Source organism: Dendrobates tinctorius, unplaced genomic scaffold (genome assembly GCF_039654945.1).
Source record: "Dendrobates tinctorius isolate UK_male_01 unplaced genomic scaffold, ASM3965494v1 ptg000241l, whole genome shotgun sequence".
Taxonomy (NCBI): Eukaryota; Metazoa; Chordata; class Amphibia; order Anura; family Dendrobatidae; genus Dendrobates; species Dendrobates tinctorius.
The window spans coordinates 8,969,695-8,996,234 of NW_027361908.1; the positions used below are offsets into that span (position 1 = coordinate 8,969,695).

The 26,540-nt window shown below is 44.1% G+C and overlaps 1 protein-coding gene across 1 annotated transcript in view; it reads left to right on the plus strand.

Moving 5' to 3' along the window:
* LOC141060642 (dynein axonemal heavy chain 3-like) overlaps positions 1-26,540 on the plus strand; it is a 2,648,786-nt gene that overhangs the window by 1,182,659 nt on the left and 1,439,587 nt on the right. The window contains exon 35 of the mRNA XM_073556958.1: positions 17,897-18,061. Within this exon, the coding sequence (XP_073413059.1) occupies positions 17,897-18,061 (165 nt within the window). The remainder of the gene's footprint in view (positions 1-17,896; positions 18,062-26,540) is intronic.

Here is a 26,540-nt window from a genome sequence, read left to right on the forward strand (position 1 = left end):
TGTGTTATCGGGTGTCATCAGCAAAGAAATGCTACTGGAAACCAAATCAGCTAATCGCTTGCTCAATAGGGGCTGTGTATAGCGAAAAGAGGAAGAAACCTATTATTGAATCCTGCAGAACACCAACAATAAGGAGAAAAAGAGGTATTTAGCTGTTAGTAGATCGCTAGAGATTTTAGTAGTGCAAGTTTCTAAAAGAAAGTACTAGACTGAGCAGATAATATATGCAGAGTAAAGCAATGTAAGATAAGTATAGTGAAAATAAATATATACATATATATCTGCTGGAGAATAAATGGTAGACCATTCGGAAGAAATATGTCCCTAAAGAAAAAAGCCGAACCTTAAATCATAAAAAGAGTCAGAATAGAGATAAAGATAAAAAAACCTTTATTAACAAATGATGGTTAGATGGTGGCACTGTAGGAGACAGGTGCCACTTGGGATAAGCAAGCACAAAAATGCTTGGATGCTCGTTAATTAAACCAAGCAAATCCTAATGCTCGGATGATCGCTTTGAGTAACAAGTATAATGAAAGTCAGAGGGAAATCCGAGCATTTTTCCATCAGATCCTACGAGGTCTGGGGGCAGTGAAATGCTGAAATGGATGGAAAAATTGCTGAATGGCAGGAAAGCAGCATGGGAAAGTCCCCAGGAAGCATCTCTGACTCCCAGAGTGGTGATGAGAATGATGGTGTCACACTTTTACTCCACTTTAAGGACTGTCAATAAATCATTCAAAATCGACAATAAATCGATGAGCTTGTCAGCATTTTCTTTAGACAGTCAAAAGTGCCTGTCTGGTATAACTTCCCAGTCGGCACTAATAACCCACTCAGACAAGATGCTAGCTGCAGGGCAGCTCAACACCTCCAAGGCATATAGGGACAGTTCATGCCAGGTGTCCAGCTTTGAGACCCAATAGTTGAAGGTCACAGAGGAATTAGGGAGTACTCTGGTTTTGTCAGCCAGGTATTGCTTGACCATAATTAAAAATTTAAAAACGTTTTCTTCCTTAAGCAAAATACCCAGTCATCAGGGCATGGACGCTGGGAGGGTGTCATGATATTGGCCCAGGTCTCTGACACCGTACCTCTGCCGTATCTGGTGTGTGTGCCCCTTGCCTCTCCTCCTTTGTTGTGCGAGGAAGTTTGCCCCCTTCCACTATCATTGTCTGATGGGAATTTCTTCAACATATTTTTCACAATGGCCTTCTGTTATAGCACAATTTTAGTAAACTTCTTCAGTTTAAGAAGTATAGCTTCAAGGTTCCACTTGTTGCATGGGTCTAGGAGGGTGTCATGGATGTGGTTTATGGAACCATTGTGCCGTGGACCACGGAGAGCCTGGGGGGCATAAGTAAGCGTACACCAGACTGTTCACTAGAGCCTCTGATGGTAAGGGTAGACTTGGCTCCCATGAATGCCAGGTGTCACTCCAGGACAGACCAATGGTTGCGCAGCAGCTGGACCCAGATCGACAGATTGGATGGAGCATCAGACAGAGCTTGTATCAGAGTGCAGCTAACCAAGTTTGTGTCAAAGTGCAGCAGACAGGATTTGCATCTAAGCGCAACAGGCAGGCTTTTCATTGGTATGCGACCTTATACAGCATAGACTGTAAATAGGAAGGTTACTCAGGTACCTCCCCAGTGGGGAGGAAGCAATATATACATAATGTCCCACAGCCATTGGCTGGGGAGGAAATGACAAGTGCATCTGCTGGCCCTTTAAAAAAGGCAGGCGTCTACAGGCGTGTGCCCTAAGGACATGGCTAGAGGACCAGCTGGAAGCATGCAAAGCATGGGGAAGGGAAAAACTGTCTGCAGTATGGGTGAGTGAAGAGACACACCAGAGAGCCTGCCTGTCAGAGCAGGACTCCGGCGTGGTGCTAATGTAGGAGGGAGAATCCCCGCTGTGTAACCGGGCCGGAACCAAGGGGACTGTCACCAAGGTTCCTAGGGAGACTGTTTCCAGGGGACACAATTAGACGAAGGGCTGGAGAGAGTTCTGGAAGGAGTGGGGGCGGAGCAAATATAAAAGTAGCTGAGGACGCCAGCACGGGGCACTTGACAGAGTGGGAGAGAAGGAGCAGGAAGACTGGAGGGTGCCAGAGAGCCAGAGCTAGAAGGAGATGACAAGAGGGACTGGAGAGAGACTCACAACGGGCAGGAAGGAGACGGCACAAAGCCGACCAGCAGAGGGACCCCGACTGGACGACCGCGCTTCCCGCAGCCATCACTGCCCGACTCCAGCCAGCAGCCGCGGCCTACCCGCTGCCACCCACAGCCGCCACAGCCTGACTCCAGCTCATGGCTGTGACCTACCTGCTTCCGACCGCGGCTGCCACAGCCTGACTCCAGCCCGTGGCTGCGGCCTACCCGGTGCCTCCCGCGGCCGCCACAGCCTGACTCCAGTCTGTGGCTGTGGCCTGCTCGCCTCGTTGCCACCCTCAGCCGCCCGTGTCCAGCTTCAGTCTGTGGCTGTGTCCCTGTCAGCTGCTACTCGCGGCCGCCGCTGTCTGACTCCAGCTCGCAGCTGCGGAATACCCGCTGCCGCGTCTGCCACAGCCCGATTCCAACCCGTGGCTGCAGCCTGCCCACTGCCACCCATGGCCGCCGCTCTCCAGATCCTACCTGCAGCTGTGGTCTGCCCACTGCCACCCGTGGCCACCGCTGCCCAAATCCAGCCGGCGATTGCGGCATGCCAGTCGCCACCCGCGGCCGCGGTCTGTCCACTGCCATCCACGCCCGCTGTTGTCCGGCCCCAGCCCGCGGCTGCGGCCCACACATCTTGGACCCGGCTGCCACCATCCTGCCTTTGCCGGGAGGCACAACACAGAGGAACTCTACAGGGGCCTGTTGTGCCCACACTCCACCTGGGCATAGGAAAGCCAGAAGCCTGCGTCAGAACCTCATCAGCTGGGCCCAGCAGCTGAGAAGCCAAAGAGATACCGACCACCACTCTGCCGGACGTCAGAGGACGATAAGTGACACGTTGTAGTTGATAACCTGTATTTTCGGGACCCATAGTCGGCCACACCGCGGCCCCCATAGTTACCGGTTCCAACCGTGTAGTCGTGCTTGAGTTACCTGTGTATTATTGTTCTGATCCCTGCGAGGATAACTGATGTTAGCATTTCAGTTACTCAATATAGCCCTTAAAGATACATATATATACAGTAGATATATATGTTACATTTTAAGTTCACTCCGACTCCTGTCTCGTCACTGCATCCTGCGTACCTGCAATACCTACACTAACACAGGGTGAGCAGCCAGTACTCATTTTTGGCCAAGATGAATGTAAAGCAAGAGTCACGACAAAGGCAGCAGCACATAAAGTCGGCCATATGTTCCAAGCTCCCTGTAGACAACACTTACTTGTCTCATCTAGGATGGCTACTCTCCATCTCCTCCTCCTCAATCGATGGGCCGAAGCTTGTGTGAGTACTAGGCTCTGTCAACCAGCTCCTGTTCCTCCTCCTCCTCCTCCTCAGCCACCACCTCCTCGTTGTTACCCAATCTGTATTCTGTATTGAGCAGATGAGATGAACCTGGGCTGGATAGTATTTCCCTGTCTCATGTCTTCATTCATCTCTACCTAGCATACATGCAAAGCTTCCGTTTTAATTGTGAAAGGCGACTGTTTAAGTAGGCACAGAAGTGGGATTGTTGCACTAATTATGGCATTTTCGCCGCTCACCACCTTTGGGCAGTTCTTAAATTCTTGGAGAACTGAACAAATGTAAGACATACTGCATGCCCTCTCTTCAGTTATTATGTGTGTAGGCTGCAAAGAATACTAACTGGCATGTTGGAGCTGGTATTCGACAACTGGCCTCAGCTGCTTACAAATCTTGCCAACATGTACAGTGCTGTGTTCCAGTGTGTGGTGATGTTGCAAACCAGTTAGTGATATGCCACTTGGATGTGCTGCTGAAGCACTGCCAGAGCAGAGACAACTGTAGCCATCTTGCAGAAATGGGATCTGACGTGATGTATAGTGATAAGCGAGCATGTTCGTGACTACTCGAGACTTGCTCGAGCATTGGTATGCTCAGGATAAATTCAATGAAAAGATCCAGCTCACCAGAAACAGCATCCTGACATCGGAGCACGAGACCGCTGTGTCAAAGCGCTTGATTTAAAGCAATGAAGAAAGGAATGTCCAGCTCCACGATGTAGTGAATACATAAATCCTTTTATTCACTTAGTCACTTCAAAGGTGAGGTTACAAGGCCAGCATAGAAAAACAAGGCTTGCGTTCTCAGCGTGTTTCTGGTGACTTCCCACCCTTAGTCAGCTCTGGCAAAAATTAAGAGACCACCACATAAAAACCCTGTCATGGTCAGCCCATTCTCCAGACCTGAACCCCATTGAAAACCTCTGGAATGTAATCAAGAGGATGATGGGTAGTCACAAGCCATCAAACAAGAACTGCTTACATTTTTGTCCCAGAAGCAATGTGAAAGACTGGTGGAAAGCATGCCCAGACGCATGAAAGCTGTTTTTAAAAATCATGGTTATTCCACAAAATATTGACTTCTGAACACTTCCTGAGTTAAAGCATTAGTATTGTTGTTACTAAATAATTATGAACTTGTTTTCCTTGCATTATTTGAGGTCTGAAAGCACTTGATTTTTTTTTAATTTTGACCATTTCTCTTTTTTAGAAAAAAAAATTTTATTGCTTGGAAATTCAGAGACATGTTGTCAGCAGTTTGTAGACTAAAAGAACATTTTACATTTTACTCAAAAATATTCCTATAAAGAGAAAAATCAGACAAACTGAACATTTGGAAGTGGTCTCTTAATTTTTGCCAGAGCTGTATTTGTATTGCAGTCTCAAGCGCTCATCTGAATTGTGCAAATTTTACTGGCATTGTAATGCTGCAATTTTTGTTTTCAGTGAAATGTTATACAGAATTTGTCATTCTACAGTTGGGCTTCAAAACCACCAAAAAATAAATTGCTTGTTAAAAAAATCCCATTGTTATTTTAATGCTGCAGTTTCACATGTCTATCTGAGGTGTGCAAATTTTCCTGGCATTGTAATGTAGTATTTTTGAGCTGTGAAATTTTATATGGCATTTATTGTGCTATAGTTTGGCCTCAAATCCCCCCCTCAAAAAATCGCATTGCTATATTTATACTGCAGTTCCATACATCCACCTGAGGTATGCTATTTTTGCTGGCATTGTAGTACTGTGTTCAACTTAATAGTTCAATGTTTTCTCAAAACCTAGCCAGATCTGCCTGAGATATTTGTGAAAGTATGTCACGTATGTTCCCATTTCTGCAAGTTATCTCCTGCTGCCACTGCCCTGGCAGTGCTGCAGCAGCCTTTTCAACTTCCAGCTCACCAACTAGTGTGCGATGTAACCCAGCATTGGAGCTCAGCGTCATCTTTTTGTGACCATAGCTGCTCTAAGTTTTCTGAATCAATAAATAGCATCTTCTCCTGTTCCCCTTAGAATATTCAGATGGAGAGGCCACAATCAAATAATTATGTTGTAAAGAGCTCTTCGGAGTGTCCTAGTTTGGGATCACTGGTTTCTTGGGACTCAATATTGTTGGAAAAAGGAGGATCATGGTGAGGTTTAAGTGATCCAAGCTGTTGACTGGTGAGACTGGACGAGTAGAAAACTTGGTGGTGCTGGACAAGCATGCTGGAAGCATAATCTGCTATCCAACGAACCACCTGTTCTCATTGCAAAGTGGGACAGAATGCTATGTGCCATGGATGGATGTGTTTCTTGTGCTGCAGCAACAGGCTCAGTCACATCTGTCCCATGTCCTCGGGGTCTGAAAGCACAACACCATCAGTTCCACATTTTGTAATTGCTAGGTCCCTGGAAACCAAATCTCCTTTATTATTGAAACTATTTTTTTAATGAATCAAAACATTTAGCTAACTGTAACAGGCCAAGCAGTTTTCAAAAATGTTAAAACATGGTAATTTTACACAAACCATGTTAAACTGGATTGGTGACTAATTGAATCCAGAAAAAATGTGTGAAATTTTTTTGTTATAAACCACTGTAATTTAACACTACGCAGTGCATTAAAGTCTATGGATGATTAATTGAATCATCAAAAAAAAAAATAAAGGTGTTCGGTAGTCTTATATACTACAGTAATGTAATACTAACCATATTAGACTGTATGGATAACTAATTAAATCCAGAAAAAAAATTTGCTTTAACAATGTTGCTTTAGACCCAAAAGTTGCATTTTCACAAGGGTAACAGGCTAAAATGAACCCTAAAATATGTTGTGCAATTTTTCTTGAGTATGCAGATACCTCATAAATGGTGAAAAACTACTGTTTGAATACTTGGCAGGGTTCAAAATGGAAGATGCACTATTTGACTTTTGGAATTAAAGACTGGTTGCAATCGATAGAGGATGCCATGTCATGTTTGCAGAGCCCCTGATGTGGAAACTCCACACAAGTGATGTCATTTTGGAAACTATACCCCTCAAGAAATGTATTTAGAGTTGTAGTGAGCACCTTGAGCCCACAGGTGCTTCAAAGAATTTTATAACATTGAAAATTAAAAAGTAAATTTTTACCACCAAAATGTTTTATTCTCAGCAAAGTTTAAATTTTCAACAAAGGTAACAGGAGAAAATAGACCATAAAATTTGTTGTGCAATTCCTCCTGAATATATCAGTACCCGATATGTCATGGAAAATTTGTTTGGGCACACTGTAGGGCTTAGAAAGGAGAGACCGCCAATTGAGTTCTGAAACACAGTTTTGGCTGGAATAGATTGTAGATGCCATATCACATCTGAATAGCCCCTGACATGCTAAAACAACAGAAACCTCCACAAGTCACACAATTTTTGAAACTACAGCTCTTGAGGAATTCATCTAGGGGTGTAGTGACCATTTTAACCCTCTGGCGATTCACAGAATTAAATAACATCGGGCTGAGTTAATGGAAAATTACAATTTTTCCTCTAGAAAGTTGCTTTGGCCCACATTTTTAAATTTCAAAAGTGATAATAGGAAAAAAGAAATGGTGTGGTAATTTGTTACGCAATTTCTCCTGAGTGCGTCAACACCCTATATGTGGTCGAAAACTAATTTTGAGGCACAGTGGAAATCTCAGAAGGGAAGATGCACCATATTGGAGTTCAGATTTTGCTGGAATTGCTTGAGTCTGTCATGTCACATTGGCATAGCTATTGAGGTACAGGAACAGTAGAACCCCCATAAGTGACCCAATTTTGCAATCTACGCCCCCCAATGAATACATCTATGGATACAGTGAGCATGTTGATACCACATTTGCTTAAAAGAATTTTATACCATTGAGCAGTGAAGAAAGAATAATAATGTTTTTACTACTAAAATGTTTTTTTAGCCCCAAACTTTTTGTTTTTATAAGGGATAATGTGAAAAAATAATGTGAAAAAATAGATCTTACAGCTCATTGTGCAATTTCTCCTGAGTAAGCCAATATCCTATATGTTATCAGGAAGTACAGTGCAAAGCTCAGATCAGTGCAAAGAGCAGATCTTGATGCTATGGTTTGCGGGTGCCATGACCTACTGGAAGAGCCCCTGAAGTAGCAGAACTGCAGATCCCTACACACTAAACCTCTCAATAAGTTAATCTAAGGGTGCAATGTTCATACTGACAGTGTTAGGAACGACGGAATGCACTAAATAAAATAATAATAAAATGCGTTCGCCGCTCGGGGTCCACCGTGCAGTAGGTGGTATAACTGCTGCTAAGTGGTGGCAGACAAGCAATATAGTGGGATGATGCACACGGGTTAAACTTCACCCGGGTGCGCGGAGCAGCCTCTGTTCACATACAGAGGTGCTGCAACAAAAAACATACAAAGCGCTGAGCCTGTTAGTGACACAGGCATCAGGTAGATGCACACATGGTATCTGGTCACAGGAGCAGGACCCAAGACAGAGGAGCTGCGTCCCTCTAGACCAACCGTGTGTGCGGCGTCGCTTCTGCAGACGCCAAGGAGGGCTGCAACTGCAGCGCGGCGTAGGACACTGCCGCTGTACAACAAGCCAGAAAGCAAGCGCGATGTTGGACGCTAGTGTAGCGGTGCGGTGAGCACAGTGGCTTAAGGCTTGCCACTGACTGGCGCTGACTACTAAACTAATTCCCTGTCCACATGCATATTATCAGAGGGAAGGGGTTTCCAATGAGTCAGTCACCAGAATCATGCATCCGTCACCATTCACACATAGGAAGTATAGTCTATACTAGCGCATTGCAGAATGGCCATGCGCGCTTTTTATAGCCGTGCGGGACCTTCCAGATCTCCGAGACGGACCAATGAGATCTGGAACAGGACCTGGGCACATGACTCCAATGGGAGATCATCTCATGAGCATGCCCAGTAGGAGCACAGAGGGACTTAGTCTCTGGAGCGGTCTGCTGCAAAGCAATCTCCTCTGAAGTAGAAAGACAGCAGGAGACCGCAGAATGTGAGGCTCTGCATTCCTGCAGAGCAGACGCAGAAACCTGGCGCCTAACAATACCCCCCCTCCTAGGGCCCCCGCCTCTCTGAGCCTTCCAATCTACCACCTGTGCTCATCAGAGGCATAGGCCTCAGACTCGTCTGAAGGCAAGTCTGATGTCCTGGTAGGTGACACAGAAAACCGGGACACGTGGAAGGTATCAGAGGTGGCAAGATCGCCAGGTTTAAGAAGGGACACGTGGGAGACAACGGGAGCGCCAAAACCTCCCGGAGCATAAGTTGAAGTGGTACGCCGCGGTGTGTCAGCGGACGTCTCTACTCTGTTTAAGGAAGCTGTCTTAGTGATAGAAAACAAAGAGAGGTTATTAATGGTGCATACTCAGATTGGGCCAGGGTTACTAGTGGGGTACCACAGGGTTCTGTATTGGGCCCCCTACTATTTAATATATTTATTAATGATCTAGTGGATGGCTTGCACAGTAAAATATCAGTATTTGCAGATGATACAAAACTATGTAAGGTAGTTAACACAAAGGCGGACAGTTTGCAACTACAGACAGATTTGAGTAAATTGGAGAATTGGGCTGAAAAATGGCATATGAGGTTTAACACAGATAAGTGTAAAGTTATGCACATGGGAAGGAGAAACAGATGCTATAATTACTTACTAAATGGGAAACTGCTGGGGAAATCAGACATGACAAAAGACTTAGGCATCTTAGTCAATATGAAGCTAAATTGGAGTGCCCAGTGTCAGGCATCTGCCACCAAAGCAAATAGAGTCATGGGATGCATTAGAAGAGGTCTGGGGACACGAGATGAAAACATAATTCTCCCTCTGTACAAATCACTCGTCAGACCACACTTGGAGTATTGTGTGCAATTTTGGACGCCGGTGCTCAAGAAAGACATTACTGAACTTGAAAGGGTTCAAAGGCGGACTACTAAAATAATAAATGGAGTTGGTTCACTACAATACCCAGAAAGGTTATCAAAATTAGGTCTATTTACTCTAGAAAAGAGAAGACTTAGGGGAGACTTAATATATATGTACAAGTATATCAGAGGGCAATACAGAGATCTCTCCAATGAACTGTTTGTACCTAGAACTGTGACAAGAACAAGGGGGCATTCTCTTTGTTTGGAGGAAAGACAATATCTGCACCAGCATAGAAGAGGGTTCTTCATGGTAAGAGCAGTGAGGCTCTGGAATTCTCTTCCTGAGGAAGTGGTGATGGCCAACTCACTGAATGAATTTAAGAAAGGAATGGATGCTTTTCTTGTGAGTAACAGTATAGAAGGTTACGAATAACAGAATATTATAGGTAGATGGTTGACCCAGCTTAGGGGAAGGAATTTTTTTCCCTATGGAGAAAATTGGCTCCTACTCTGTGGGTTTTTTGCCTTCCCCAGGATCAACAATGCAGAACAGCTACACTAAAAATAGGCTGAACTAGATGGACATAAGGTCTTCATTCAGCCTTCAAAACTATGTTACTATGTTACCCGAACACACGAGGCGCATGCTTGAATATATTTCTTAATGTCCCGAGCTCTGTGCGGCCATCAATATGACCCTGCCAGGAGTTTTGTGATCTGCATGTAGCCACAGTGACCACCCGCCCTGGACGCGTGTGCCCACACGAGAACCTTCAGCCGAAGGTGAGTGGGGCCAAAGGTCTTAACCGGCGGCACAGAGTTTGGCCATTGCAGGGCCTCATTATCCTGGTGAACAGAATCCTGACAGTGGCAACCGCAAGTAGAGCCTAATGTTGGACGCGCCTCAAGACTGGCACGAGACACTTCTATGGGCTCTGGGAGTGAACACTCTGGCTCGGGTGATTCTAGAGGTTCAAAGAGGTTGGGAGCCGGAGTAACCTTCCGTTTGGATTGAGCACGCTCCAGCCCGCGCTCCGAAAAACAATGGCAATGGCAATCAGATTTGCAGGAACCTCTCTGGTAGAAAGAGCATCCTTAACATGCTCAGCTAAACCTCTACAAAACACAGGGATGAGGGCTTTGTCAGACCACTCCAGCTCGGAAGCCAGTGTCTGAAAACGAACAGCATACTGACTAACCGAGAGGGATCCCTGAGTCAAAGCAAGTAGCTGTAGAGAGGTGTCGTGCGTGACCCGTGGTCCCAGGAAGACCTGCTTAGTAACTGTTAAAAACTGAGCAGCGGTTCGAACCTCTGGGTCACCACGCTCCCATAGTGGCGTAGCCCACTCCGACGCCTTGCCAGACAGAAGGGAAACAATAAACCCCACCTTGGCCCGTTCCTTAGGGAATCGCGCAGCCAGTAACTCCAGCTGGATAGAGCACTGGCTGATGAAACCTCTACAGGAGGCGCCATCGCCAGAAAATTTATCAGGCAACGGGAGGCGGGTAACTGTCGGCGCGTGGGAGGACGTGGACATACGGGAAACCGCATCGGCGATCGCCTGTACAGCATCCTCCGAAGACTTCGCCGCTGCGATGACAATCTCAAGAATAGCCAACCGGCCCTCTAGCTGGCGAATGCACTGAAGGAGTTGCTGCTGATCTGCCATCACTAGCCAGACCCTGGCACTAGTATAATGTTAGGAACGGCGGAACGCACTAAATAAAATAATAATAAAGTGTGCTCGCCGCTCTGGGTCCACCGTGCAGTAGGTGGTATAACTACTGCTAAGTGGTGGCAGACAAGCAATATGGCGGGATGATGCACACGGGTTAAACTTCACCTGGAGTGCGCAGAGCAGCCTCTGTTCATACACAGAGGTGCCGCAACAAAAAACATACAAAACGCTGAGCCTGTTAGTGACACAGGCCTCAGGTAGATGCACACACGGTATCTGGTCACAGGAGCAGGGCCAAAGACAGAGGAGCTGCGTCCCTCTAGACCTACCATGTGCGTGGCATCGCTTCTGCGGATGCCAAGGAGGGCTGCAACTGCAGCGCGGCGTAGGACACTGCCGCTGTACGACAAAGCCAGAAAGCAAGCGCGATGTCGGACGCTAGCGTAGCGGTGTGGTGAGCACAGTGGCTTAAGACTTGCCACTGACTGGCGCTGACTACTAAACTAACTCCCTTTCCACATGCGTATTATCAGAGGGAAGGGGTTTCCAATGAGTCAGTCACCAGAATCATGCATCCGTCACCATTCACACATAGCAAGTATAGTCTGTACTTGAGCATGGCGGAACTGCCTTGCTCGCTTTTTATAGCCGTGCGGGACCTTCCAGATCTCCGAGATGGACCAATGAGATCTGGAACAGGACCTGGGCACATGACTCCCGATCTCCAATGGGAGATCTGTTATGAGTTCATTTTCCTCTTCACCATTGAGGTCTGATGAACTCCCTCTTCTGGTGAAGGAAGGTAGTGAGGCTGATTACCAAGCACCTGAGCTGGGAGAGGATGACTGGGCGACGGGGATCTCTGACTGGATATAAGCTAGCCGACGCCCTTCCTCCTCGCTGGTGATTTCTCTGTGGAATTCTAGGAGACCAGTCTGATTCCTGCTCCTCAAAAGCTAAGTTTTCTGCTTTGCCTTTTTGCATTTGTGTTTTGGTTTTAGTTTGCCTTGCTTTTCTGGATTCTGCCATTCCCTGCTGGGGTGAGCTGAATTCCTTTTTGTCGGTTGCTCTGTCTTCAGAAAATACCTGAGTACTGACTTAGTCTTTTTGAAGCCTAGCGTCTTCAGGGCCTTTTTCCCTGTCAGTCTGTTGGCTCTTATTTTCATAGGGTTTTTCGCGGATTGCAGACAGCAGCTTTCCTGTCCTGTCCTGGCTAGTTAGCTTGGGCCCCATCATTTGCTCAGTCTATCTTTCAATCTGTGTTAGTGTTTTTTCTTCTTGCTTCACTGTCATTATATGTTGGGGGCTGCCTATTGCTTTGGGGTCTGCTCTGGGGCAGTTTAGATTTCCCTTTCTGTCTTTGGGCTAGGCAGTTCTCCGGCTGTGATCGAGGGGTCTAGGGCATCGTAGGAACCCCCCACGGCTACTGCTAGTTGTTGTTGATAGGTTCAGGGGTCTGCAATCCGATAGCTGCCAACTTCTCTGGTTTTCTGGACTTAGCTAGCGTTTCTGTTTTTGCCTCCTACGGTGACTCATTCATAACAGAGATCGTCTCGTGAGCATGCCCAGTAGGAGCACAGAGAGACAGTCTCTGGAGCGGTCTGCTGCAAAGCAATCTCCTCTGCAGTAGAAAGACAGCAGGAGACCCCAGAATGTGAGGCTCTGGATTCCTGCAGAGCAGACACAGAAACCTGATGCCTAACAGACAGCATAGGTGTGTCACAGAATTTTATACCACTGGGAAATGAAGAAAAAATAATATTTTTTTTGCAAAAATTTTGTTTAAGACCCAGATTTTACATTTTAACATGGGAAATTCTTAACAAAGGCACCAAAATTTGTCACACAATTTCTGCTGATGTTGGAAATACTCCATATGTAGCTGTATAGCACTACTTAGCCACACAGCGAGACTCAGGAGGGACATAGCATTATTTGACTTTTGAAGAGCAAATTATCATAGAAAAGGGGACTCCATATACAATGCCCTTACATGCTAGAAAAGCTAAATACCCCTCAAGTGACCACATTTTGGAAATTACACTCTTCTGAGAATATATTTACAGGTGTAGTGACAATTTTGACTGCATGCATGTTTTCTAGAAACAAACAGCAATGGATGTTGCTAAGTTAAAATTGAAGTCGCCTGTAGTGCCTAGTACATTATGCCCAGGTCGAGTTCTGGAGACATGTACCCATAAATTAGGTGGGTACTCATCTCTACAGAAATGCCAAACATGGATGTTAGATGTGGTTGGGCTCTGAAGGGAGGAACTTGGATTAGTGAGTTATCAGTGAGAAATTTGCTGAATTTCTTTTGGTCGTGAGGAGCCTTATAACTTGCAGAGCCTTTGTGTTACCAGTAACCTAGAAACCCCCTATGTTTCTATAGAAAGATGATGGATCTGAGTGGGAACATCCTTTTTTGTGGATTGAGTTGAAGATTGTATAGGTATATTTTATATAACACTTTGAATGACATTTAATCTCTGATCTGTGCTGAGTACATGCATCAGTGTTTCCATCTACATCTCTAAATGACATGATTCAGATGAAACCCCCGATAAATCCAATTGCTATAAAGAGGCAGCAGACTTACTCTAGACTCCTTCTGGCCTCTTGTTAGTGGTGTCCGTCTTTTCAGAAGTGCACAAAACTGTGGCCAACCAAGTTTTTATGGATGCTTAAAAAGACAGTCACCACCAGTCCATAGGCCAGACGGAATCCACAGCGTCACCCACTGTCTCATTATAGGTAATCTTCTTGTATTTCAGAGATTTACTAGGAAATAAAGATCTAAGTTCTTAGAGTAGAGAAAAGGATAAATGAGTTGAGCCTTACTGCGATCTTTGAGAGGAAGAATGAACAGATCAAAAACAGTTCAAGAATTTGGTGTATATTTTTTTTACACCATTGCTCATGCGGTATAAATGACTAGACTACTTCTACTTCAGTATATCTCAAACAAGTTCAGGAAGCATATAGCCATAAAATACACAAAGCTTTATTTAGACTAATACAAAAAGACAAAGACAATTATAAAAAGGAAATGGATAGCCAATCCAATACCACAGTTACATATATCTCAAACAGGTGTCTAGAGCTGCATCAAGGGATACATGCACATCAGAGAAAAATCACAATGTAATATACTTAGTGTAAAAAATAGAAAAAGTATCATGATGTTAACATGTATAAAGTTAAGGCTACATGGGAGAACCACTAAAAATATGTCATAAAATACATATGTAAGTTCTCTGCTGAATATACCATTATAATGCTAGATCACATCTATGCACATTAGGGTGACCGCAAAAAATCGATGTCGGAATTTTGTCCGTCTGGACCCCACAAAACGATTCCCCTTTCCAGATATTGAGATAGCCAAAATTTGAGCTCGATCAAACGACGTTAACCCGTGCCGCTCGTCGCTCAAAGTTTGAAAAAATCCAAATTGAGGTATTTTAAGATTTAGGTATTTTGCATAGTCTGTTAGACTATAAAGAATGTGACAACAACATTGCAGAAATAGCCCTGACCAAATTTTCGAACTATTTGTGGTATTTGAATGCAGAGTTGGTGGGATTATCGTTTTTTGATCCCACCATTACAGACAATGAAAAGTTGTTAATGGCTAATAAATTGCTCAGTAGCACAGAAGAACCATCAGAGCACGCTAGGGTTGTAAATCCAAAAGTTAGGAAAGAAAAATTAAAAGAGGTAGGAAGTAACCGACTTTAACGACCTTCTGACAAAAGATGAAGAACAAAAGCAATATGTCCTGCAAGTTGTAAGCAAATGCCGAGCATTATATTCTGACGTTTCAAAAACTACTTTAACAAAAGCTCTAGAATAGATTAGATAACTATGTAAAATTATCAACTCATGTAGGTTAGCGTGCTCTGATGGTTCATCTGTGCTACTGAGCAATTTATTAGCCATTAACAACTTTTCATTGTCTGTAATGGTGGGATCAAAAAACGATAATCCCACCAACTCTGCATTCAAATACCACAAATGGATCGAAAATTTGGTCAGGGCTATTTCTGCAATGTTGTTGTCACATTCTTTATAGTCTAACAGACTATGCAAAATACCTAAATCTTAAAATACCTCAATTTGGATTTTTTCAAACTTTGAGCGACGAGCAGCAAAATGACGCATGCGGAGGTATATGCATACATCAGCATGGCCTGCATACCTAATGCTAAAGATAGGGTACGCAAGCCGCATGCCGACGGAGGCAGAGCTGACCGGGGGAGGTGCAGCCGTGGACAGAGCTTCACGGAGGAAGTCTGCATCCCTCCGCAGCTCCTTCGTACGCTAGTGTGAAACTAGCCTTACATATACTGTACAGTTGTGGCCAAAAGTATTGACACCCCTGCAATTCTGTCAGATAATACTCAGTTTCTTCCTGAAAATGATTGCAAACACAAATTCTTTGGTATTATTATCTTCATTTAATTTATCTTAAATGAAAAAACACAAAAAAGAATGAAGCAAAAAGCAAAACATTGATCATTTCACACAAAACTCCAAAAATGGGCCAGACAAAAGTATTGGCACCCTCAGCCTAATACTTGGTTGCACAACCTTTAGCCAAACTAACTGCGACCGACCGCTTCCGGTAACCATCAATGAGTTTCTTACAATGCTCTGCTGGAATTTTAGACCATTCTTCTTTGACAAACTGCTCCAGGTCCCTGATATTTGAAGGGTATCTTCTCCAAACTGCCATTTTTAGATCTCTCCACAGGTGTTCTATGGGATTCAGGTCTGGAATCATTGCTGGCCACCTTAGAAGTCTCCAGTGCTTTCTCTCAAACCATTTTCTAGTGCTTTTTATAGTGTGTTTTGGGTCATTGTCCTGCTGGAAGACCTATGACCTCTGAGGGAGACCCAAATTTCTCACACTGGGCCCTACATTATGCTGCAAGATTTGTTGGTAGTCTTCAGACTTCATAATGCCGTGCACACGGTCAAGCAGTCCAGTGCCAGAGGCAGCAAAGCAACCCCAAAACATCAGGGAACCTCCGCCATGTTTGACTGTAGGGACCGTGTTCTTTTCTTTGAATGCCTCTTTTTTTCTCCTGTAAACTCTATGTTGAGGCCTTTGCCCAAAAAGCTCTACTTTTGTCTCATCTGACCAGAGAACATTCTTCCAAAATGTTTTAGGCTTTTTCAGGTAAGTTTTGGCAAACTCCAGCCTGGCTTTTTTATGTCTCGGGGTAAGAAGTGGGGTCTTCCTGGGTCTCCTACCATACAGTCCCTTTTCATTCAGATGCCGACGGATAGTATGGGTTGACATTGTTGTATCCTCGGACTGCAGGGCAGCTTAAACTTGTTTGGATGTTAGTCGAGGTTCTTTATCCAACATCCGCACAATCTTGCGTTGAAATCTCTTGTCAATTTTTCTTTTCCCTCCACATCTAGGGAGGATAGCCACAGTGCCATGGGCTTTAAACTTCTTGATGACACAGGGCACGGTAGGCACAGGAACATTCTGGTCTTTGGAGATGGACTTGTAGCGTTGAGATTGCTCATGCTTCCTCACAATTTGGTTTCTCAAGTCCTCAGACAGTTCTTTGGTCTTCTTTCTTTTCCCCATGCTCAATGTGGTACACACAAGGACACAGGACAGAGGTTGAGTCAACTTTAATCCATATCAACTGGCTGCAAGTGTGATTTAGTTATTGCCAACACCTGTTAGATGCCACAGGTAAGTTACAGGTGCTGTTAATTACACAAATTAGAGAATCATCATGTGATTTTTCGAACAGTGCCAATACTTTTGTCCACCCTCTTTTTTATGTTTGGTGTGGAATTATATGCAATTTGGCTTTAGGACAATTCGTTTTGTATTTTTTCATTTAAGGCAAATTGAATGAAGATAATAATACCAAAGAATTTGTGTTTGCAATCATTTTCAGGATGAAACTGAGTATTATCTGACAGAGTTGCAGGGGTGTCAATACTTTTGGGCACAACTGTATATGGGTACAACGTTTTTCTCCATTTTTATTATTTTGTGATTTAAAAAAAATGTTTTTATAACTTTATTTTTTAAATACTAGTTCCTCTATTGGACTTTGCATTTAATTACGCTGATCACTGGTATAATGCATTGCAATGCACTATACCTGTCAGTGCTGCACTGACAGAAGCCTTTTAAACCATGCTCTTAGCATGGCCTCACTGGCAGACCTGGAGGTCATCATGACAGGAGGGGGGGTCGATGGTAGTTGCAATGACTACCATCGAACCATCACAATGAAGTCATGGGTGAGCTGATCAGACTGGAGAGGGAGCCCCCTCCCTCTCCTAGCCTCTTAAATGTTTGCGATCAATATGTGACAGCCAGTGCTGACTATCAGGTAAGCCATGCTCTCAATGGTGATCGCGCTAGCACTGCTCCTGTGCCAAGCATGATTGCCATAATGTACCAATATGTCATTGACTGAGAACACCTATCCGAGTATGACATACAAGTATGTCAAATGTCATGAAGGGGTTAAGGACAGTTGCTCTATGTGTAGCCATAACATTATCAGGGAAGGAGGTCACTTTGATATTACTAATGCTATGATTCCATTAATGAGACTTAAAGGTGTTGCATACAGTCCTAGGAGACCACAGAGTATTACTCATTCATTTTCTGGGCAATTTGCGTACCTGTGATTTGTTGCAAAATTAGTTGCCCCATAAACAATTTTTAGGAAAAATTCAGCAAAACTAGCACATCCAAATGTATTTAAACTAAATTTAAAAATGTAGTATTTCTCTATATTATATTGAAGTTGCTGCAAAGTGTATATATTTCTAGGAAAATGCAGTGTTTCTAATTTTTTTTCTCTGTCTTATTTTCAATTTGCAGTTTTTATCCCATGACGTGCCACTTTTCGATAGCATCATTTCTGACCTCTTCCCAGGGGTTATTTTGCCAGCTCCTGACCATGGCAGTCTAGAGGTGTCCATCAGGGAAATCACAAAGAAAATGAATCTGCAACTGGTCCCTTGCTTCATCAAGAAGATAATACAAGTTAGCAAATGTTCCTCTTATTTCTGTAATAGTGTTTTTTGTTGAATACATCAGACTTCTCATGGAGTAAATTTGGCATATTTAGTGTATCATACTCTTCATTATATTATAGAGTTTTAGACACAAGGAATATAGACATACACCTTTCGTCAAAATTGTTGGTACCCCTCATTTAATGACAGAAAAACCCACAATGGTGACAGAAATAACATTATTCTGACAAAAGTAATAATAATACATCAAAAATCTATGAAAATAAACAAATGAAAGTCAGACATTGCTTTTCAACCATGCTTCCACAGAATTTTAAAAAAAAATAGAATTCATGAAATAGGACTAGTGTTGAGCGATACTTTCCAATACTGGGAAATATCGGATCGGATTGGATCGGACCGATACCCAAAAAGTATCGGGTATCGCCAATTCCGATACCGGAAACCCATGCAAGTTAATGGGACAGAAATATCGGAATTAAAAAAACCCCTTTCTTTACTTGCACATCCAGTTCAGGAGGGGGGAAGAGTGTGGGCGGTGCGTGGGCGGACACTGTGCGTGTCTGTGTGTGCGGGCGGGGTCTGTACGGGCCTCTCGGGGGTCTGTGCGGGCCTGCCGGGGGTCTGTGCGGGCCTACCAGGGGTCTGTGTGGGCCTGCCGGGGTCTGTGCGGTCTTCCAGGGGTCTGTGCGAGCCTGCTGGGGGTCTGTGCGGGCTTCCGTGGGTCTGTGCGGGCCTGCCGGGGGTCTGTGCGGGCTGTCGGAGGTCTGTGCGGACCTGACGGGGGTTGTGTGTGTGTGTGTGCAGGCATCGTCCGATGGGACTACAAGTCCCATCGGGCTATGCCTGCTACAATGCCTGCTACAATGACAATGCCTGCTACATTGAATGTAAAAAAAAAACATACATACTACATATATACTACATTCATACAACATACATACTACATACATACTACATATATGCTACATTCATGCAACATACATACTACATACTACATATATACTACATTCATACAACATACATACTACATACATACTACATATATACTACATTCATACAACATACATACATACATACTACATATATACTACATTCATACAACATACGTACTACATACATACTACATAAATACTACATTCATACAACATACATACTTCATATATACTACATTCATACAACATAACTACATACTACATACATACTACATATATACTACATTCATACAACATACATACATACTACATACATACTTCATATATACTACATTCATACAACATACATACTACATATATACTACATTCATACAACATACATACATACATACTACATACATACTTCATATATACTACATTCATACATCATAAATACATACTACATACATACTACATATATTCTACATTCATACAACATACATACTGCATAATACATACTACATACATACTTCATATATACTACATTCATACAACATGCATACTACATACATACTACATATATACTACATTCATACAACATACATACATACTACATACATACAGCATACATAAAACATGCTACGGACATACAACATACATACTACATACTTACTACATACAATATATTCATACAATACATACATATAGACATACAGTACATATAACATAGAGTACATGCTCACCATCACTTGTCACTTTGATCCCCGAAGCCAGTGTCATCTGTAAAAAATATTAAAATAACAAACAACCAATATACTCCCTGATCCGCAGAAATCCACGAGTGTCCCACGGCGATCTCCCGTGGAGAACAGCAGCATCAGCTGATGCCACCGCTCTCTGTTATGCCCTCTCTTGTTATGTACAGCACCGGCCCTTACATATTGGATTATATAGAGCCCTGGTTTTTATTACATACTGTCCTGTCTTGTTGGCAGTATAATGCAATGATGGCTGATGGATCATGGGAAAGCTTCTTTTCTAATGGCGGAACTAATGGACTGGTAATCTGGTTACCGGCTCCTCAATCAGCAGTCATTTTATATCTAATAAGACAGTGGATTATGTAATAAAAGAGGGCGCTGTGAATAACAAAAATAACTTGACTACACTTTGTAAGAGACGGCACTATACATAACAGCAGAGGAAGCTATATAAAAAGGGGCGGCATCATGTTTAACTAGAGAGGATGGTACGTAATAAGGGACTGTTTTAAACATAACAAAAGATGAAACCATGTAATTAAGGATTGTGTTTTACATAATAAGTGAGTACACTATAAACTAAGGGACTGTGCTATACATAAATGAGTACACTATACACTAAGAGACTGTGCTATACATAATAAGTGACTACAAAATATACTGAGGGATGGTGCTTTACATAATAAGAGAGTACACTATATACTAAGCTACTGTGCTTTACAAAATAAATGAGTACACTATATACTAAGGGGCTGTACTATATATAAGTGAGTACACTTTAAACTAAGGGATTGTGTTAGACATAATAAGCAATAATAACATCTTCCTCCACCTCACCCTGTTCCTAAATCCAATATAAATCCCCCTTCCTCCCATCCAAATTCCCCATACCCCTCATTGTCCTCATTCCCCACATTCCATTATTGTCCTCTCCCCCGCCCTCATCATAGCCCTCTTCACCACCTCCATCATTGCGTTCTCCCCCACCACCTCATTATTGCCCATTCCACCACCTCCATCACTGCCTTCTCCCCTACCACCTCCATCATTGCCCATTCCACCACCATTGACCTTTCCACCACCACCATAATTGCCTTTCCCCCACCACCCCATCAATGCCCAATCCATCATCTCCATCATTTTCTCCTCCCACACCACTCCCATTATTGCTCTTTCCATCACAACCATAATTGTCCTTTCCACCACCTCCACCATTGCCTTTTCCACAACACCACCTTCATTCCTTTCTCCCCCACCACACCATCATTGTCTTTTCTACCACCTTCATCATTGTCTTCTTCCCTATCACCCCCATCACTGTCCATCTCATGAACTCCATCATTTCCTCCTCCCCCACCATCCCCATCATTGTGCTTTCCACCATCATTGTCCTTTCCACCATCACCATCATTATTGTCTTTTCCCCAGCCAACCCATCATTGTCCATTTAACTGCCTCCATCATTTCCTCCTCCTCACAACCCCCATCATTGTCATTTCCACCACCTCCATCATTGCCTTCTCTCCCATCACCCCCATCATTGTCCTCTCCTCCACCTACACAAACACACACCACAACTCACCTCTCCACATCCTCTCCTGCAGCCATCGCCGGCATCTTTCTCTCACTGGCACAGCAGTCACAGCACTGAATGATGATGTCATACAGCTGCGCCGCTGACTGCTGTGTGAGACAAGAAGCAGGATGGATCACTGCAGCTCTCCTGCCATTATCTCTTGCAGGCAGAGGAGCTGCAGGGATCTCTCCCTGCTGGCCGCACATGAGGGCAATCTGGCCAGGGCCCCCCAGAGCCTCAGGGCCGGATAAACAGGCCAGATTGCCCTCATTATTAGCCGCCCTACAGGGGCCGCCCTCCACCTCCGGGGCCCCTGTGCAGCTGCACCAGTTGCACATGCGGTATGTCTGCCCCTGCTGCAATCAAATGATTCTTGTAACTGTCAATGAAACTTCTGCACCTCTTGACAAGTATTTTATCCCACTCCTCAAGATCAAACTGCTCCAGTTGTCTCCCGTCTGAAAGTTGCCTTTTCTAGATGCCATGTATCAGCTCTTTCCAAAGATGCTCCATAGGATTTAGGACAGGACTCATGGATGGCCACTTCAGAATAGTCTAATGTTTTCCTCTTAGCCATTCTTGGGTGTTTTAGCTGTGTGTTTTGGGCCATTATCCTGTTGCAAGACCCATGAACTGCAACTGAGACCAAGCTTCCAGACACTGAAACACTGGGCAGCACATTTCTCTCTAGAATCCCTTGATATTCTTGAGATTTCATTGTACCCTGCACAGATTGTAGACACCCTGTGCCAGATACAGCAAAGCAGAACATAACAGAGCCTCTTCCATGTTTCACAGTAGGGACAGTGTTCTTTTCTTGATTTGCTTCATTTTTCCATCTGTAATCATAGAGCTGATGTGCCTTGCCAAAAATTTCCATTTTTGTCTCATCTGTCCATAGGATTTTCTCAGCACACCATATATGCCCCATGTGTTCCAAATGAAGGACGTTATGTCCCTGGAACGCAAGATGATAGTGGTCTGGAAACAGATATGAGGCAATAAGGCAATAGGTGGAATACACATGCGGTCCACGGACCAGACGTGAGGTAATAGGTGGAACACATATGCGCTCCATTGACAGGAAGTGACGCGGCAGAATCATAGCGCGTCCCCGGGTACCGAAAGTGAATGCTGCATTCACCTGGGGATATACCACAATGGTGGTTCTCTGACCAACAGCTAGGAATCAGGTGAGGAATAATATGGGGATTGTTTTGACCTATCCACACTCCATTGGCATAGCCTGATTAACGGAGTTATGCTAATGAATGTTAAACAGGTGTAGTGAACCTTTGGTATATTTAAGAGGGGTGTTGATGACTGCAAGCGCCAATGGCCCTTGTCCTATATGGATGGACATGCTGCACAGTTTTTCCCGACAGGTGCCAATCCCCTGATGAATCAATCCTTTGAAGAAACGCGTCGGGAGGCACCCAGGGTCAGTCCAGAGCTGGCTAGACAACAGGGCCATAACTTTGAATACTTGATGTGTTTTAACATAAAAAAAATCTCCCTATTTCTCCAGGAGATTTTAAGCCAATAATTTATTTGGTAAAATGGTTTAAACTCTTGTAAGGCTTTGAAATATGGAATGATTTTGCTGAATAGGGAGTTTATGAAATTGCTTAAAAGCTAGTCTTCTCAAACAGGGAGCGTGTTCACTGGCTATTTTTCTAATATGGTGTGTTGGGAAATGTACACATGTTTTAGGGAGGTGATAGCCTCTTTTTATAAAGCTAAACAGTAAAGGTTAAGTTTTTAAAACCACTTTTTTGGCTGTAAATATTCATTTGAATATGTGGCATATATGGTGAAGGAGGAGTTATAATAATTTTTTGGGCTAATTTTCTTCATAGGATATTCTCCCAGAATCTTTGTGGCTTGTCAACATGTAGTTTGGAAAATTCCAGTCTGGCTTTTTTATGATTTTTTTTCAACAATGGTGTCCTCCTTTGTTGTCTACCATTAAGTCCTCTGGCTCAAATAACGACGGATGGTGCGATCTGACACTGATGTTCCTTGAGCTTGAAGTTCACCTTTAATCTGTTTAGAAGTTTTTCTGGGCACTTTTGTTACCATTCGTATTATCCGTCTCTTCGATTTGTCATCAATTTTCCCCTTGTGGCCACATCCAGGGAAGTTGGCTACAGTCTAGTGTTGAGCATTCCGATACTGCAAATATCGGGTATCGGACGATATTCGCGGTATCGGAATTCCGATACTGAGTTCTGATAATTTTTGCATATCGAATACCGGAATCAGAAGTTCCCATAATGCTATAAGCCAATTTGATTTGATTCAGCCAATGAGGAATCCTAAGAAGTGTGGGCACATCCTGTTAGGCATGTAGGCATGTTAACTAATGGCATGGCTGTGATTGGCTGCTGAAATTATGTCATGATGCACTATAAAAGCCACCGCCGCCATTTTGGGTTCACTCTGCTGTGAATTCAATTAGGGACAGGACGCTGCTGTTCAGCCTCTGAGGGACAGATAGAGATAGCGATTTTCTATATAGTGCATTACCCAGGCTACTTTATCAACCGCTGTAGCTTTCTTTTGCCTTGCAGCGCTGTTCACAGCTGTCTGCAAGGTCTGTGTGTGTGAGTGTAGCTCACGCTGTAGTGTTCTTCAGCCACCTCTGGTTGTAGTCCGCTCAGCGTACATCACTGCCTCATACATAGTCCTTTTTTTGTTTTATTGCTGCTCATTTTTCCTGATTTCTCCTATTAGTGTGCTTCCATCTGTATCCATCTACATTGGTTGCAAACACTATATAGGAGTAGATAGCGAAGCCTTTCTGCAGCCTTTCAGTGCTAGTGCACAGTTCTCTGCACCGTTCACTGCCGTCTGTGAGGTCTCTGTGTGTGAGTGCAGCTCACGCTGTAGTGTGTTCTGGTTGTAATCCGCTCAGCGTGCGTCACTGCCTCATACATTGTCCTTTTTTGCTGTAGTGCTGCTTATTTTTCCTGAATTTCTCCTATTAGTTTGCTTCTATCCGTATCCAGCTAGATTGGTTGCACTATATAGGAGTAGATAGCGAAGCCTTTCTGCTGGCTTGTGCCCTGTAGCCCCAGCCAGATTAGTATTAGCCTATTTTTTGTAGCCTCATCTATTGCATTGTAGGTTGTAGCTACAAAAAGTTTGGGATACTATCACTTTTACATCTTTGGTCACATCCTTTTTTTTTGTGAAAAAAAACACGTAAAAAAAGTTCACAAAACACTCCACTTTACTTTTGTATAGGCCACATTAGCTCATATTAAAGTGTAGTCCACACACTTTATAAAATTAGTGTTTCTTATACCTGTTAGGCCTCTTTCACACATCAGTTTTTCACCGTCAGGCGCGATCCGGCTTTTTTTTGTAAAACCGGATCCAGCGAAATGCAATGCCGGATCCAGTTTTTCCCCATTAACTTGCATTAGCGCCGGATCGCGCCGGATGGCATTGCGTTTCATCCGTTTTTTGCCGGATCCGGCTACTTGTCTCATTCCGGCGTCTGGAAAAAATGGCTACTGTAACGTTTTTTGTCTCCAGCAAAAAAGCCGGAAGCGCCGGATCCGACGCTTCCGGCTTTTTGCCACAATGAAAGTCTATGGAATGCGCCGGATCCAGAAAAAGACGGATCCAGCCACCGGATCCGTTTTTTTAAGTCTGCGCATGCTCAGATCCAATTGGCCAGCCCCCAGGAAACAGATATAACCTGCTAGACGGATCCGGCAGAAAAACGGATCCGTTTCTACAGTTCTCCAAAATTTATGCCGGATCCGTTTTTTCTAAAAATAGCCGGATCCTGCCTGACGGCAAAAAACTGATGTGTGAAAGTAGCCTTAGCAGCTGTTCAGGAATAAGCACACTAAGCCCTTAGTACTTTTCTGCCTATCTTTATCAGTCTACTGAGATGAAGAAGGCAGGGAGTAAGGCACGTGGTCGTGGGTGTGGAGTTTCAGCAGGGAGAGGACGTAGGAATTCTGTGCCTGCTGCGGGCACCAGTGACTCAGCATCCCCCAGTTTTCCCAGGGAACAGTCCTTTATGCGCAGCTTTGTAGGAGCTCGCTGTAACCCACTGCTGCAGGATGAACAAATTGAAGCCGTTGTCGGATGGATGGCAGCGAATGCATCAACTTCAATTACTTCCACATCCTCTCAGGGCCAGAGCACTGAAGAACAACCATCTGTCTCTTCACCACCTGCCAAATTGCCCAGGCAGTCAGAGAGCCCTGGACAGGAGCCATCTTTACTTCTGTTCTCTGAATCTCTTGGCTTGGAAATAGGGGGCCAGTCAAGCAGCATTCTAGAATGTGAAGAAGAGGGAGTATGCAGTGATGCGCAACAGCTTTGTCTCTCTGAATCTGAAGAGGCGGGTAGGCCAGTGCCTATGGTCAGCACACCTCAGTACGCATCTGATGATGAGACTCAGGTGCCACTTTCTGGTGCGTACTGTGCTGGCGAGACTACCCAGGAGAAGCAGGTGTTTGAAGAGGGTAGTGTAGATGATGAGGTCCTTGACCAATCATGGCGTGAGGAACAGGAAGGTGGTGGGAGCAGCTCTGAGGAAGAGATTCCCCGAACGGCCAAAACAGGAGGGTGTTGTGAGCTCATTTTTGGGTTTGCCTTTGGCTTCTGGTGAGGGTTATGGAGCTGGCTGTGCTGACAGAGGAGTAGTGAGTTCTCTATCTGGACTCCCTCTGTTGGTGAAGGGAGGTAATGAAGCTGATCTAAATGGCAGAGACCGGCCACCTGAGGAAGAGGACTGCGATTGGACATCAGGAGTTTCTGATTGGATTTAAGGCAGCCGACTCCCTAGTTTCTTGCTGGTGATTTTTCCTGACTGTGGCTCCTAGTTTCCAGTTTGGTTCCTGCCTTTCTAAAGCTAAGTTTTCTCTGCTATTGTTCATATGAGTTTTTGTCTGGTTTACTTAGTTTTTGTGTTCAGCCAGCCCTGGCTGGGACTGGGCTGATTCCCCATTTTGTCTCTGATCAGTTGATTTCTTTTGCTCTGTCTTCAGAATATACCTAAGTGCTGATATAGTGATTTGAAGTCTAGCGACTTCAGGGCCTTTTTCTATCAGACGTGTTGGACATTCTTTTTGGCAGGGTTTTTTGCGTGATTGCAGACAGCAGCTTTTCTTTCCTGTCCTTTCTAGTTAGCGAGGGCCCCATCATTTGCTCAGCCTATCTTTCTACCTGTGTCTGCGTTTTCATCTTGTTTCACTGACAATACATGTC